This window comes from Lathyrus oleraceus, chromosome 6 (assembly GCF_024323335.1).
Source record: "Lathyrus oleraceus cultivar Zhongwan6 chromosome 6, CAAS_Psat_ZW6_1.0, whole genome shotgun sequence".
NCBI lineage: Eukaryota > Viridiplantae > Streptophyta > Magnoliopsida > Fabales > Fabaceae > Lathyrus > Lathyrus oleraceus.
In genome coordinates, this window is record NC_066584.1 from 437,542,871 (window position 1) to 437,558,287 (window position 15,417).

The 15,417-nt window shown below is 32.4% G+C and overlaps 1 protein-coding gene across 1 annotated transcript; it reads left to right on the top strand.

Moving 5' to 3' along the window:
* Positions 1-3,855: 3,855 nt before the first annotated feature.
* Positions 3,856-6,560, top strand: LOC127093666 (uncharacterized). Its single transcript, XM_051032601.1, has 3 exons — positions 3,856-4,358; positions 4,439-5,482; positions 5,577-6,560. The coding sequence occupies exons 1-3, from the start codon at positions 3,879-3,881 to the stop codon at positions 6,207-6,209; spliced, it is 2,157 nt and encodes a 718-aa protein (XP_050888558.1). The 5' UTR covers positions 3,856-3,878; the 3' UTR covers positions 6,210-6,560.
* The last annotated feature ends 8,857 nt before the right edge of the window (positions 6,561-15,417 follow it).

Sequence of the window (15,417 nt, forward strand, 5' to 3'; positions counted from 1 at the left end):
ACCCAGTTCGGTGTACAACAACAACTACATTTGGGGGCTACCAATCCAGGGAAGAAATTCACTAAATAGTATTAGTTTGTAGGCCTTCTGCAAACTATCTCAAATTTATAGTTAACACCCTAATCACTGCCCGTGCTTAACTTCTACCTAAGACTCTCCTAGGTGTGAGAACCTTCTCACCTCCCTATCAATCACAATAATGATACTTAAACAATTTTAAGAAATTCAGAAGTCACACTTCACACACACACAACTACTAAATGCTTAAAAGCTTATGAGTGCTTGACAATTCTTACAACCAATCAACACAGTCCTACTCATATATCAAGAAGATATTTGAGAGACTCACAAATAACACAAACAGTCAAACCCTAATACGGTCAACTATCTTCTCTTCTTCGTCCTCAATTAGGTTTTAAGACATTCAATATATAGCCATATAATGAACTGGATTTGGGCTTTGTACCCCACATGAATCAGTTGCACAACATTAGATTATCAATCAAAAGTTTCCTAAAATGTCTCAACATTTAGAAAATAGAATCTGTTAACCACAATTAGAATCTCTGATTCCTCAATCACGAACGTCACATGGGAATGCTTAATATTCCTAGAATATTCTGTAGACAGTTAACCCCACAAACGTTACCAAGTGTAAAACCTATTTCAGATAAGATGTCACAACCACATGTTAGGACATCTTGTTCAACATGTTGCAGTTAAGTTAGTTTTACCAAAATTACTGTCAATCAAAATAACAAGGAATTTACAGTTGGAAAGCTAACACATAGAGATATATTATGGTAGTGCCTTGTAAGATAAATTATTGTGTTTGAATGATGTGTGAGTATATCTTATGAATTATAATCGTGTGATTTATTGTACATGCTTGATGATGAATCAATGTTGAGATGATTTAACATGATTGAGGGTTGTATGTGAATATATATTTGATGTGGTGCCACTGTTTGGTCAATATTTTGAGGTATTTTGGTGTTGTTTTTATTATTTATTATGGAATTAATCAATTTTTGTGTATTGAGAATGATGTTGTGCATAATTTTCGTAAACACATGGTGATAATTTTGATGATATTGCATGTTGTTGAAAATCATGCATCATGGTATACGAACTTTGGTCTAGTATGTGTATGCTCTGGGTCCGATGATGTGGATTAAAGAGCGAGTAGTTGGTCCCATATGGGAATCAGTGAAGTATTATTAAAGGTGTTTGTAACTAATTGGTGTGCTCTAGTTCGATGGTGTTGATTCTGTAGCGAGATGGGCTGATGTTATCCATAACGGTACCACATGCATAAGTACCGCGTTGTATCCTGAATCACACACACACACACACACACAAATATATATATATATATATATATATATATATATATATATATATATATATATATATATATATATATATGGTCAGGATTAAATGATACCAAAGTGTCAAACTTAGTAACATCACATCTCCGATAACTCTTCACCACACATTCGTATAACAAAATCCACCGTTGAATTGAAAGGTATTATCATATAGATCATCTCTATAAAATTCAACATTAATCGAAAATCATTTGATATGTCAACGAGATGCATAAAAATTAACGGCTTACAAAACTTTAACAAAATCGTTAATTTTGATCATTCTCTTTAACATATCAAATGATTTTCAATTGATGTTAAATTTTATAGAGATGATATATATGATAATATCATTCAATCAAATGGTAAATTTTGTCATACGGATATGCGTTAAAGAGTTATCAGAGATGTCATGTTACTAAGTTTGACACCTTGGTGTCATTTTATCCATATATATATATATATATATATATATATATATATATATATATATATATATATATATATATATATATATATATATATATATATATATATATATATATATATGATGTCGAAATTACAAATTATAATTGGTTTCTTAATCGGTAAGAAACCCACAAGGGTAGAAAAGAAGAAAATAATAAGAACACAATGAAATTGGTTATAACCTGAAATTCTTTAATTTCTCTTTGAAACAAGATTATAAGTGTTATAAAATATCAAATAACCTCTTTCACCCTAATTAGGATTTGTGTTATATAATAATGAGAGACTAGTATATTATTTATAAGAAAACCAGCATACTAAAGTAATGGACTTTTACAGACAGACTCATTACACAAGCTATCTTAGAGAACAAACTAACTTAAATAATTGGGTATAACAAACAGACTCAATTTGACATGCTAACAATCCTAGCATAATTCGACTACGTACCTTCTCATTCTTTACATTATTCATATTAAATGTTGTTTCTTACCCGTTTACTTCATGTGTTCACCATGAGAGATAACCAAAATCAAAATCAAACATGAAAAATATAGACCAAATGACTATTTACAGAGATATTTTTTATATTCGCATATGCAAATACACGACTATATATTTATGGTTGTTAATCTAAGTACATAGAATCGTTGTAAGATTTCAAATTTGTCTAACATGAAGTGTGAATAGCTATTAGATGAATATATTAATGTTTGATTAAAAAGGAAATGTATTTTCATGTGGTGTGAATCTTTGTCCAGCCTAAAACAATAATAAAATAAATGAATAACAATTATAAATATGATAAAAATTATTTAATTAATTTAAATTTAAGACTTTCAAATATAGATTATATAAAGAATTTCTTTTTCAAAAGTCAAGTTTTAATCTAACATTAATTATTTTTATTTTAAATTCTACTCTCGAATAAATATTTTTTGCATTATTTTAAATTTTATTTTATATATTTTATTTTGGTAGTTAAATATATTAATGTTTATTTTATATTTTAAAAAAATTATACATTTTTTACTATGTAAAAAAAATTATTAAATAAATTATTGAATGAGTCATGAAATACTAAAATGGATCATGTTAGTTTGTATTTTTAAGGATACATGTTAAACAATTTAAATATAAGAAATCTTATATGAAAGAGTAATATTTTTTTCAAAACTGTATATACACTTTACAAAAATAAATTCAAGAAGTACGCTAACAATTGTTAAATATAAAAATAGTATTTTAAGTTATATATTCAGTTGTTTAAAAATATTGATTTCAACATAAAATAGAAATAAGAACACTTTTTTTTTAATATTAATTTAAAAAAATTAATGAAAATCAGAGTGACAGAAGAGAGAGATAGGAGAAGAGGTCAGGTGCGTGGTCACATCGTCATCCTACTCATATTTTCTTAATTCCATTACTATTTCATCTCTCTTCCCAATGACCTGCATCTTTGGTTTTCTCTTGCACCTACAAGACTTGGGAGTGAGTGCAAATCAGATAAGACTACACTAGAGAGAGAGAGAGAGGGGTATTATTCTCTTTTCAAAAGTTTATAACTTTTTAAAAGAAAAAGAAAAAATAAGAAAAATTCTTTTGCACTTTAATTTTTTTAAATTTAAAATTATCTTAAAAGAGTAGTAGGAAATTTATCAAATAATAAAAGTTTATTACATAAATAAATTTTTAATTAAGGTAAAAAGTAGTTTGTGGTTAATACTGATAGATAAATAAATTTAAATTTTAAATTTATGCTAAAATATTAGATATACAAAATAAAACTTATAAAATAATAAAATATTTTCTCTAATTTTACTTATTTATAAAAAAAAGTTAAAATTTATTAAAAAATAATAATTTAATTAATATATCAGATATATTAATTATTTAATACTTTATTTTTTTTATATAAATACTATAATATGGGAGTAATATACTGGACAAAGTTTAAGAATAGGGTAAATTTGAAGAAAAGATAAACCATGTGTCACTACATGATCACAAAATTGAATTGTCCTTTAAATTCCTTACATGAAATGTGACCGTTTTATGCTTCAAGGATCCGCTTTTCTCGCTTCTTCACACTCCCTTATCATCTTTCATTTATATATATCACCAATTTTTTCATATTTTCTTCTCCTCACTCTCTCTCTCACTCACTCAGATATTGTCTCAGCCTTTACCATATTATCATGTCATTTTCGTTCTGATTTCACCACTTTATCAACCTCTTTCCAACACCACTTTTCAAATCTCATCCATCTCACAAGTTTACCAATTATGGGTAAAGATTGGTATTGGGGTGCCAGAAAATCCTCCAAGAAAACAACACCTCAAACTGATATCCCTCCTGGTTGCATGTGTGCACTTTTTCAAACCTTTGATTTTCATCCCTTTCACTTTTCCATCAACCAACCACAACATCACTCTCCCATTAACTCCATCTCCAAAGAACCTCAAGCACCTAGGAATAGCTTGGAATCACAAGAGGAAGAAAATTTCAAAATCCCAGTAAGTTTTTCACCAATTTTTCATCCACTAGTATTTTTTTGTGTGCTACTTTTAACTAGTTTTTTATGTTGATAATGCAGAAGAACATAAGAACAAGAGGAGCAAGTTTCAATGATCTTTCCTCGGAGAAAAGCTTCAATGACATTTCATCTCCCGGAACCAAAACACCAACCTTGGTAGCGAGATTAATGGGTCTTGATCTTCTTCCTGACGCAAATTCACCTTCTTCATCTTCTTCTTCGTCTCTCTCAACTCCGAACAGACAAAGTCATTACCATACGAGACCAAAACCAGACAACATCAAAATAATGAAACACAGACACAGCACAGACAGTGTCATCATGCGGTCTTTGCCTGAAACTCCAAGGTTGTCTTCAGAAAGAACATCATCATTTGTTGAACATAGACTCTCTCTCCAAATCAACAAAGAGAATATGAATCACCGTGAAGATTTAGAAACTCCTCCTCGATTTTCATTCTCAAGAATCAGAAAACATGTTAAAGAAAGTGTTGGTGGCAGAAAAGTTGGCAAAGACATCACCAACAACACAATCAAAAATACAAATGAACCAGAACAAGAAAAAGAACAAGAGAAAGAAGATTTTGTTACTCAAATCAAATTCAAGAAACCTCTGAAGCCATTGAAACCACTAGAAGAATCAAACCAAGGAAAACATTCAAACACATCTCACTCCCCAAGACTCAGCAGATTCAATGATAACAACAACAGCAACCACAAACATTCACCAACTCTCCGAGACCAAAACACACATCAAGTACTAAAACAATCATCACCACCACCTTTGGTCAACATGGAAGCACAAGTTTCAAGAGTTTCAACAAAGACTAAAACTCAAGCAATGTCAGAGAAGGAGATGATGATCAAGGACAAAAAATCTTTCCCCAAATGCAAGAAAACAGCCCATGGGAATCTGAGCCCACGGATCAACAAGAATCAACAGACAACAATCAGAAACAAGCAACAAGAGTCTTTCATTATTCGACCCTCATCATCAACAACTAAAGCTAAGAGAACTCATCCACTTTCAAACAACACTGTCCCAAATTTTCTTCCTCTCAAAACACACCCTTCTCCTTCAGATACAAAAATCCCTCAAAAACAGGTATCAATTATTTCAATCTCCACTTTTTTACTACAATTTTTTTCCTAAATTTACCATTTTTTTATTATTATTTTAAAATATCAACCAACCACAGGTAAATGATGAAGTCCAAGAATCCAAAAACATGTCACAGTTATTTAGTTCTTCGCGCCAGAAGTACACGGTCTGCAACCAAAGAACCAACTATGAATCAAAATCTAACAGTTCCATCTCCGCCGCTGGAGCCGAAGACCAAGAACGAGAATATCAGTACATCTCCACCATTCTAAACCGTACTGGAATACACAGAGCAACAATAACAAACCTTCAACATTTCCAATGGTTCTCTTCATCACATCCATTAGACCCATCAATTTTCCACCGTCTTGAACTCTACCCAAACAATAAAGACAACAAATTTACGCAGAAAAACCATCTGGGTCCACGCTGTAACCGTAGATTACTATTCGATTTACTCGACGAAGTATTATTAGAAATTCTCATGAAACCAAACAGTTACCGTGGGTTGTTGTCACTAGACACAGTGTGGAAAAGAGTTCGGAGTTTCCCACGTGCGAAATGCGAGGTTTTAGAAGACATAGACGGATTAATAGAAATGAAAGACGTGATGGATAAGAATAAGGAAGAAGAAGAAGAAGGTGAAAACCTGGTGGCGGAAATTGAAGGCAAGGTATTAGAAATGTTAGTGAATGAAACAATAACCGTTATGGTGGGTCCTAACCGTTGAAAACGGCGTCGTTTTGTGATGGTGATAGTGGAAAACGAAGAGACATGAAACAGAGAGTGTCACATGGGATTAAGATTCACGTGATGAGATGCTTTGTTCATGGCTATGGTGTGGTGGTATGCATCTTCCAGGGAGGTTTTGTGTTGATGGTGGGTCCACAAGCATGTACCATGAAAGATAACACGTGGTTTTTTTTAATGCGAAAGATTTTGCAGCGGAATTTATGGCAAATAATTATTTTTCTCTCTGGTTTTTTAAAGTTTTATACGTACTTTGTTTTTCTTGTGTATATACTCTATTTGATTTGTGATTCAGGAAATTTATTTGTTAAAAGTTGGTGAATTATCTTTATGCTTTATTTTTTCAATTTTATAGCTATTATCTTCGTTCTAGTTCTAGTGCCAAAGTTTGATGTATGATAAAAAATTTACTCGATACGTTTAATAGTATTGTCTTGTATTTATCATTTTATATGGTAATCAATAAAAAAAAAGACATTATTCGTATTAACAATTGATATATTTATTATTATCATAAATAAATATTTGATAATATAAAATACTGTCAATCAATGAGACCTGTGTATCCCGTCATATCACACTTTTATTTTTAAAATATTATTATGATTTGATAATATAAAATATTTTGATGGGATGTCGATGTAATATTTCTTTATTACGATAATGCACTACTTTTAACCTCTAAATATAAATAAGTAATAATAATATTTTAATATTAATTGAAAAAATATAGAAAGGTTGGACTCACATGCGCTCCATGCAGTACTATTTATATTGAAGCAATCTATGATATTATTATTAATGAATATACATGATTTTGTGATTTTGTTATTATATTTGACTTTTAATAAGTGGTGACAGATATTTAGTTTGAATAAATTCGATCTCAATAAAGTTCAAAACAACAAGAACATGTTAGTGTAAAAAATTCTTAGATATGTAAAAAATTCTTAGATGGAAACAACACAATTTTTTTATTAATTAAAAAATAAAAAAATAAAAATATATTTCTTTCATTTCACAACCGCTTCATGAATCCAATTAAAAAAAAATTAAATTTAAAATAAATTTAAAATTTTCTCTCTTATTATTGGATGTTTATAAGAATATAGATTTATATGTATTTCCATGTAAATATTTCTCTGATAGTGTTTATTGAAGGCCTGGATTTTTAAGCGTGTTAATTTTTTCGAACGATCTTAGATGATAGACTCATGTGTTGAGTGATCATCTTATGTCGAGGTGAGGACCTCAAATCCACTGATTTTTGGACCTTATTATTGAGTCTATTATGTTCGTTGAGAGGTGAGATTTTTTAGTGGATAATCTATAATATATTTTGATTGGCTCTATCATAAACTCCCAAACCCTTAGCTATTTTAAAAGTTAATAGGTCTAAACAAACCTAAAACAACAACAATCAAGTCTTCTCTCACTAAGTGGAGTCTTCTATATGAATCAATTTTTTCCATAATATTCTATCAAGAATCATGTTTCTAACTAAATCGTTAATCTCGTGATCTTTCTTAATAACTTATCTTATAATCTTTCAAGGTCTTCATCTTCCTCTAGTTGTTTGACTTCTATCCATCTGATATACTCTTCTTATCATAGAATCTATAGATCTTCTTTATACATGTCCAAACCGCTTAAGTCTATTTTCCATCAACATCTCTACTATAGGTGTTATCCAATACTCTCCTTAATATTTTCATTTCTAAATCATATCCTTTCTAGTCTTACCACACTTACTTTATTCCCGTGTTAATTCTTAAACGCCCAACATTTTGTCTCATACAACATTGTAGGTCTTACTGCAGTCCGATAAAATTTTCCCTTAAGCTTGAGCGGTACATTTGTATCACGTAAAATTTCTGAAGACCTCTTTTATTTTAGCCACCGACTTCGATGATTTACATCACCTTCTATTTTCCATCATTTTATATTACATAACTAAGATATTAAACCACGTAATTTGAGGGATGATATGATTTTCAACTTTGACCTCTATGTTAAAAACATTTTTTCTTTTGTTGAACTTACATTCCTTATACTCTGTCTTACTTCTGTTTAGGCGAAACCATGTGTTTCTAAAGCCCGTCTCCAACCTCCCATTTAAATACTCCTTAGACTTTAAAGTAGGATTATATCATCTTCAAAAGCATGCATCTTGGTGTTAGCTCTTGGACGTGTTCCATGAGTACATCAAAAATCAAGGTAAAAAAAGAAGTGGCTTAAAGTTGAACCTTCATGCAAACTTATTGTAATGTATAAATCGTATGTCTCTTCACCTTGTATTTGCACGCTAGTCGATATCCCTTCATACATGTCTTGGATAACTCAAATATATGCAATCCTCTTTTTTAGGGCTTTCAATAAAATCTTTCTAGGCACTTTATCATACACATTATCCAAGATAATAAAAATTAAGTGCAAGTCTTGTTGGCCCATCTGATACTACTCCATCACATATTGTAGTAGATAGATGTTGGACATGTGACTTCGCACAGAAGATAGGGGAGGGGGTGAACATAAAATTTTAAATTTGAAAAACTTTTAGAATTTGTTTAAGAGTTTAAAGCATTTTAGAAAAGTTTTGAAAGTAAGCAGCGGAAAATAAAGTTCATAAAGTAAAATGCAGAAAATAAAAGTTAAGGGAAGAGAGAAGACAATAATAATTATACAGGTTCAGTCAAAAGACTTAGTCATGTTCCCAAGATTTGATCTTGAGAGTATCAAATAAAACTTAAGAGCTTTTAGTAGGTCGGACTCTCGAACCCCTTTATATAAGGAAAATGAAGTTTGTGGCTAACTTCCAACCAAACAACGAACAAGGAGAGAAACAGTGAGTCTTCCTTCCAACTGATGGATTAAAGAAGTTAGACTTCTTTCCACAAGAAACTTGAAGCAGTTAGTCTTCAAGCTTCAAACCAAGATTTTGCACGAGCTGAACTTAATCCTATGAGAGCTTTTAATACCGGGTTGAGCTCACGAACATAGGAGATTTTATATTGGGCTGATATTCAACCTTAGTAAGCTTTTAACATCAGGTTAAGCTTGTGTTAGAACAAAATTTGGTTATGATCGGACCTTTAATTTTGATGATAAAAATGCATTGTTTCTTAGATAATAATTTTGTACACTAATGGTTTTGATTACGGAATATTTTGTGGGCTAAGGACAATACTATTGTACCATTTTGTGCTTGTATGCAAACTGTTATAAAAGAGACAACTGCATTTTATTATTCCAATTCTACCGTCCAACGGATCTTTTATATGGCTATATAAAGAGGACTTGAAGATTGGAAGAAGTTGTTAACTCTTTGCTAATGCTTTGATAACGCTCACACTACTAAACATACACACGTTTTTGCCTTATTAAATATTTTATATGTATATTATTTATAAACACACAAGAGTTTTTGCTCGTTACTGTGTGATAAATATTTATTGTATTAACTTGTGTTAATCTACTTTTTAGAAGCATTCTTTGTAAACACAACTTGTAAATCTTAAATTTGTTTGAGTGGTTCCTTGAGTGACTAGGATTTAGTTAGATAGACTCAAGAAGACAAGGATCATTTATCTTTGTGGCGTCTGTAATCATGTTTTGATTATAGTGGATTAAGTCCTTCTTGAGAAGGTAAAATCACCTTGGTAGGATGGACTGAAGGTAGCTTTGTTAACAGTGAACCAGTATAAAAATAACTTTGTTATTTTTCTTGTTCGTGATATTGTGTTATTGAGTTGGTTTTGAAAAAGCTTTTATTTTTTGAAACCCAATTTAAACCCCAATTTCTTGTGTTTCTTGCCACCTTCAATTGGCATCAGAGCTCCAACTCTGGTCTTGATAAGATTGTGAAACACTTAACAGTGTCAGATAAAGATCCAGCATGAAACACAATGGCTACTCCTCCACCACCAGCTACTCAAACAAATGACAGATATCATTACAATTCTAAACCTCCTATTTTTGATGGAGATAGATTTGACTATTGGAAAGATAAAATTGAGATCTTCTTTCTAGGTCACGATGCTGATCTATGGGATATGATAGTTGTTGGCTATGTACACCTAGTAGATGCAAGTGGAAATAAAGTGAATAGAAGAATGGAGACTAATCAACAAAAGAGATACTACAAAAATCATCACGAAGCAAGAACCATCTTGTTAAATGTTATTTCATACACTGAGTATGAGAAAATCACCTATAGAGGTACTTCTAAATCTATTTTTGATTCTCTGAGGATGATGCATGAAGGGAATGCTCAAGTCAAAGAAACCAAGGATCTTGCCTTGATTAAAAAACATGAAGCATTCAAGATGGAGAATGAAGAAACTGTTGAGAACATGTTCTCAAGGTTTCAGACTCTTGTTGCAGGACTTAAGATTCTGGACAAAGGGTATTCTACCGTTGATCATGTTAAAAAGATCATCAGAAGTCTATCTAAGCGTTAGAGACCTATGGTTACTGCTCTTAAGTTATCAAAGGATATTAACAACGCTTCTCTTGAAGAACTAGTTATTTCTTTAAGAAGTCATGAGATTGAGTTCGAGGAAGATCAACCCAAGAGGAAGAGTAAGTCAGTTGCTCTGAAGTCTTCATGAAGATCTGAGAAGACTAAAGATTTTTAAGTTTAAACTGATGAAGCGTCTGAAGAGGAATCATAAGAAGAAGATGAATTGTCTCTTCTGCCCAAACGCGTTAATAAACTCTGGAAGAAAAGGCAAGGCAAATTCAGAGGACAAAGAAGGACAGGTGGTCGTTCTGAGTCCACTTCTGGATCCAAGAAGGCTGAAGCTGGAAAAGAACTCATGTCCTTTGAGTGCAAGGAGTCTGGCCACTTAAAGAATGAATGTCCTAACTTAAAGAAAAAAAGACCAAGGAAGAACTTCAGAGGAAAGAAGAAAGGTCTAATGGCTACATAGGACGATTCAGATTCTTTAGAAAATGATTTTGAAGAAGAGAGGGCTAATGTGGCGTTGGTGGCTTGCATAGAAGCTCATGCAGAAATGACTCAATCTGAGTAAGAATATGGGTCAGATTCTAAAGAGGTATTTTCTTAACTATCTCGCTCTGAGCTTGAATCAAGTCTGTCAGAAGCTCTGAAGAAATATCAGAATCTTCTAGACAAATACAAGGATCTGAAAAACATTCATATATTTGAATCAGAAGCTCACTGTAAGCTTCAGAAAGAGTTTTCAAGTTTGAGTGAAGAAAATCTTACTTTGAAAAACAATAACTTTATGCCTTTGAGAAAGAGTCTCAAACCTGAATATAAAATTCTTTCTCAAGCCTCTATAGGTTCTGGTGATATCATAAAGAAGTACGAAAATATTTCCAGAAGTTTCTTACTAAAAGCGTGAATAGAAGCTTAATGTCTTCCATGATTTATGGTGTTAGCAGGAACGAGACAAGGGGTATTGGCTATGATTCTTATGAAGAATTTGATTCTGAAAAAGATGATAAGCCAAATACTCTTAAGGCTCATTTTGTTCCTTCTGGGAAGAAAAAATATGTTAGGCCTAAAGGTAGAACTGTTTCTAAACCTAAGCCTAAAACAAAACCTTATTCCTATTCTAATCATGCATTCATGTATAAATATCTTGCTCAGAAACCCAAGTTTGTTAAGAACTCTTGGAAGACTAAGATAAAAGAACCCAGAAAGATATGGGCACCTAAGGACAATATAGTCTATGTTGCAGATATTATTAGCACCAGAGTTGAGACACCAGTCATGGTACCTGGACTCTGGATGCTCGTGGCACATGACGGGAAGAATGCATATGTTCCAAAGCTTGGAACTTAAGCCTGGAGGCATCGTCGGTTTCAGAGGGGATCATAAAGGGAAGATCAATGACTCTGGAACAATATGTAATGATACACTCCCTTCCATTACTAATGTTCTTTTATTTGAAGGATTAATTCATAATCTATTGCCCATAAGTCAATTAAGTGATAATGGTTATAACATTATTTTCAATCAAAAGTCTTGTAAAGCTGCTAGTCAAAAGGATGGCTCATTTCTTTTCAATGGAAAGAGGAAGAACAACATTTACAAGATAAGACTTTATGACCTGAAAAATCAAAATGTAAAATGTCTTATGTCTATGAATGAAGAGAAGTGGACATGGCATAAATGATTAGGTCATGTTAGCTTGAGGAGGATTTCTCAGCTTAACAAGCTTAATCTTGTCAGAGGCCTGCCAAATCTGAAGTTTGCTTCAGATGATCTTTGTGAAGCATGTCAGAAAGGAAAATTTTCTAAAACGCCTTTCATGGCTAAAAATGTTGTCTCAACCTCCAGACTATTGGAGCTTCTGCATATTGACTTGTTTGGTTTAGTGAAAATTGCCTCTGTCAATGGTAAGAAGTATGGAATAGTCATTATTGATGACTACAACAGATGGCCATGCGTGAAATTTCTTAGACACAAGGATGAGTCACACTCTGTGTTTTCTACCTTTTTCTCCTAAGTGCATGTAGCGGTAAATTCATGACCACTGAGCTATTGGTTAGCTCAACGTCAATAAAACCAGAGTCGCCATTGCGCTTTTATTGTTTCCAAAAGAAAAGGGAAAAAGTACGAACAAACCCAAAGATAACAAGTTTTCAAATTAAAACTAATAAAATGTTATAGATTACAGGTATAGGAGTTGGTTACACAAATGGAAGGTGTTAGCATCCAAAGTATCCTAGGTACTCCTAGGGAGCCCTTTTTTGTGTGCATGTGTTTTAGTTGAAAATGATGTTTGATAAAAAAAGAATGAGGGGATGAGAAAATAATTCATTAATTATATTTTTGTGTTTGATAATACCTCCAGTCTTATGCTTACGTACCAACATAAAAATGAGGGATCAAAACCCCATAGTTCATGGTAAAAATTTCAAAGAAGTTGATGGATTGATTTTAACAAAGTTTAAAAAGAAAAGGGCATAAAAGGCCAAAGACTTAAATGAGGTTTTTAGTTATTTTTGTCTTTTGAAATTAAAGTCAATATGGTTAAGTTTATTTATAAGTTTGATTTAAGATTTTTTTTGAAAATTCAATGGCATAAGGCCAAAGTTTCTACTCATTAAAATAAGTCTAAGTTGAAAACACAAACAAAGAAGGTTTTGAAATGAGGGAGAGATTTTGAAATTAAAGAAGTGGGAGGAGATGGAGGGACAACCCTAGATAAAAATTAAAAGTTAAGAGTTGAAAAGATCTGACCAATGGGATGCAATCCACAAGACAAGAATGTCAGATAGAAACCCATTTCCTTTGGACTTTTAATCAAGCAATAAGCAAAACCACCCAAGTAATCAATATGAAGATCAGAGGGATCAAATAAAGATGGCCATAACATCCAAAAAAGAATTCCAAAAGCAAGCAGTCTTCAAATGTCTTCAAATGTCTCAGATGAAATATTCCTTATGGCAAACTCATAGAAACAATCATCAGATATGAATAATAAAATCAGAATAATAGTTTAAACACAGAGACAAAGTAACAAGCAAACCAAAGGGGAACTCTAGGCTTGGTATCAGATGAATGGCATTGGCCAAGATAGTTCAGTCTCAAATATTGGCATTGACCAAGTCCTTAAAGCATAGAGAGGTTGCCTATTCTAAGTCTAAAAGTTCAGATCAAGTCCAACAATCTGTAACACCTCAAAATTTGCCCTCCTCTTCTTGGGACTAGTGTAGCATGTTGCATTTCTTGTTTTAGGACATTAGGCATTTGCATATTGCATATCATGTGAAAATAAACAAGTCATCCTCTAAGGTCTTGTCAGAGAGGGAGAAGTTGTATAGTTCAAGCCTGAGGGTCTTATTAAATTGATCACCAACCATCTGAGGGTTTGTGCCTCAATTAGGGTTTTCTTGGTTCTTCAAAGGTTGAGCATTATCTTGGTTGCAAGAATATGTCACCATCATCATGGTTATATCATCTTCAAGGGGTTCATTGTGCATGCTCAGTTTCCTTAGGATTAGGGTTTTGACCTCTAGTCAACCCTAATCAGTGACTTCTATTCCAACCAGGGATTTTCAAGGAAGTGAAATATTCTATTAAGATGGATATCACATGGTTATGTGGAGAGCTTATTGGAGCTAGGGGTTCATTTCTGAGCCATTTCCTCAGGTGGTAGAGGCTCAAAGTCCACAGTGCATGTTCAAGTCAACAGAAAGTCAACTGAGGGCTAAGAGGGGGAGAAATGGTTTGAGACACTTCATTCATGTCCCAAAGAGGTTTATTCATCATGTCAAACACATGCCTTGAAGAATTTGAAGCCAGATCAAAAGATTCCCAAAATGGAAAGTGACCTGTAATTGAAAGTTTCCAAAAATAGCAAGTTTTTGGTTCATCTTCAACCAAACTTTCCAACATCAAAGAAGCTTCAAATGAAATTTTGTACAACATGAAAGTTGAATATCTTTCTCTCCCATTTCCAAAAAGTCCAAGATCATGAATTTATGATGAATGGTTGAGGAGATATGAGCAAATGATTGCCAAGTATGCATGGAACTTCAACAAGCCATAACTTTTGACTTAAAGCTCCAATTTGAGTGCCTCTTTTTGCATTTTGCTCCTCATGATATATAATTTCCAAATCATTCATTACATCGCATGAAATTTCATCACATGACCATTTGCCCATTCATGCTCATTTTGGAGGGAAAATCATGAATTTGAATTTGGTGCATCATATGAGTTTTTTAACCATTCTATCATGTTCATAAGATGATTTTAAGTGTAATTGCATGGTCATGTGGTACTGTTCACGTTCATGTTGCATGCGTGGGGTGAAAATTCCAATTTGCACTATACCTTATATCTCATTAAACTTTCATTAGCCATGCCTAAGTGTAATTAGCAAAGTGATTAAGGAAGCATATAAAAGGCTAATCCTAACAGAATTTTTCAGATTCATTCATTCTAGATCTAGATCCAAGTTTCCCTCCATTTTTTCTCCCAATCCAAATTAAAAAATTCTTCACATAGGCCATTGATTTTATTGCATATTCTGGTTCTCTGATCCTCATTTAGTGCAGATAAAGCTTTGATTTGAAGAATTCGAGTGGAAATTAAGCACATGAAGCTCAAGAACATGAAGATGGAAACTGACTTTTGAGCTAGATCCAAGCATCTCCAAGCTTCAATTCATACATCAAACTTCATTACATCATCTCAGGACTAGATC

Bases quoted from the DNA above. Each gene is read 5' to 3' on its own strand.
- LOC127093666 (XM_051032601.1), top strand. From the start codon at position 3,879: ATGAAATGTGACCGTTTTATGCTTCAAGGATCCGCTTTTCTCGCTTCT. The intron at 4,359-4,438 runs GTAAGTTTTTCA...TTGATAATGCAG, and splicing joins AAGAAAATTTCAAAATCCCA to AAGAACATAAGAACAAGAGG. The intron at 5,483-5,576 runs GTATCAATTATT...AACCAACCACAG, and splicing joins CAAAAATCCCTCAAAAACAG to GTAAATGATGAAGTCCAAGA.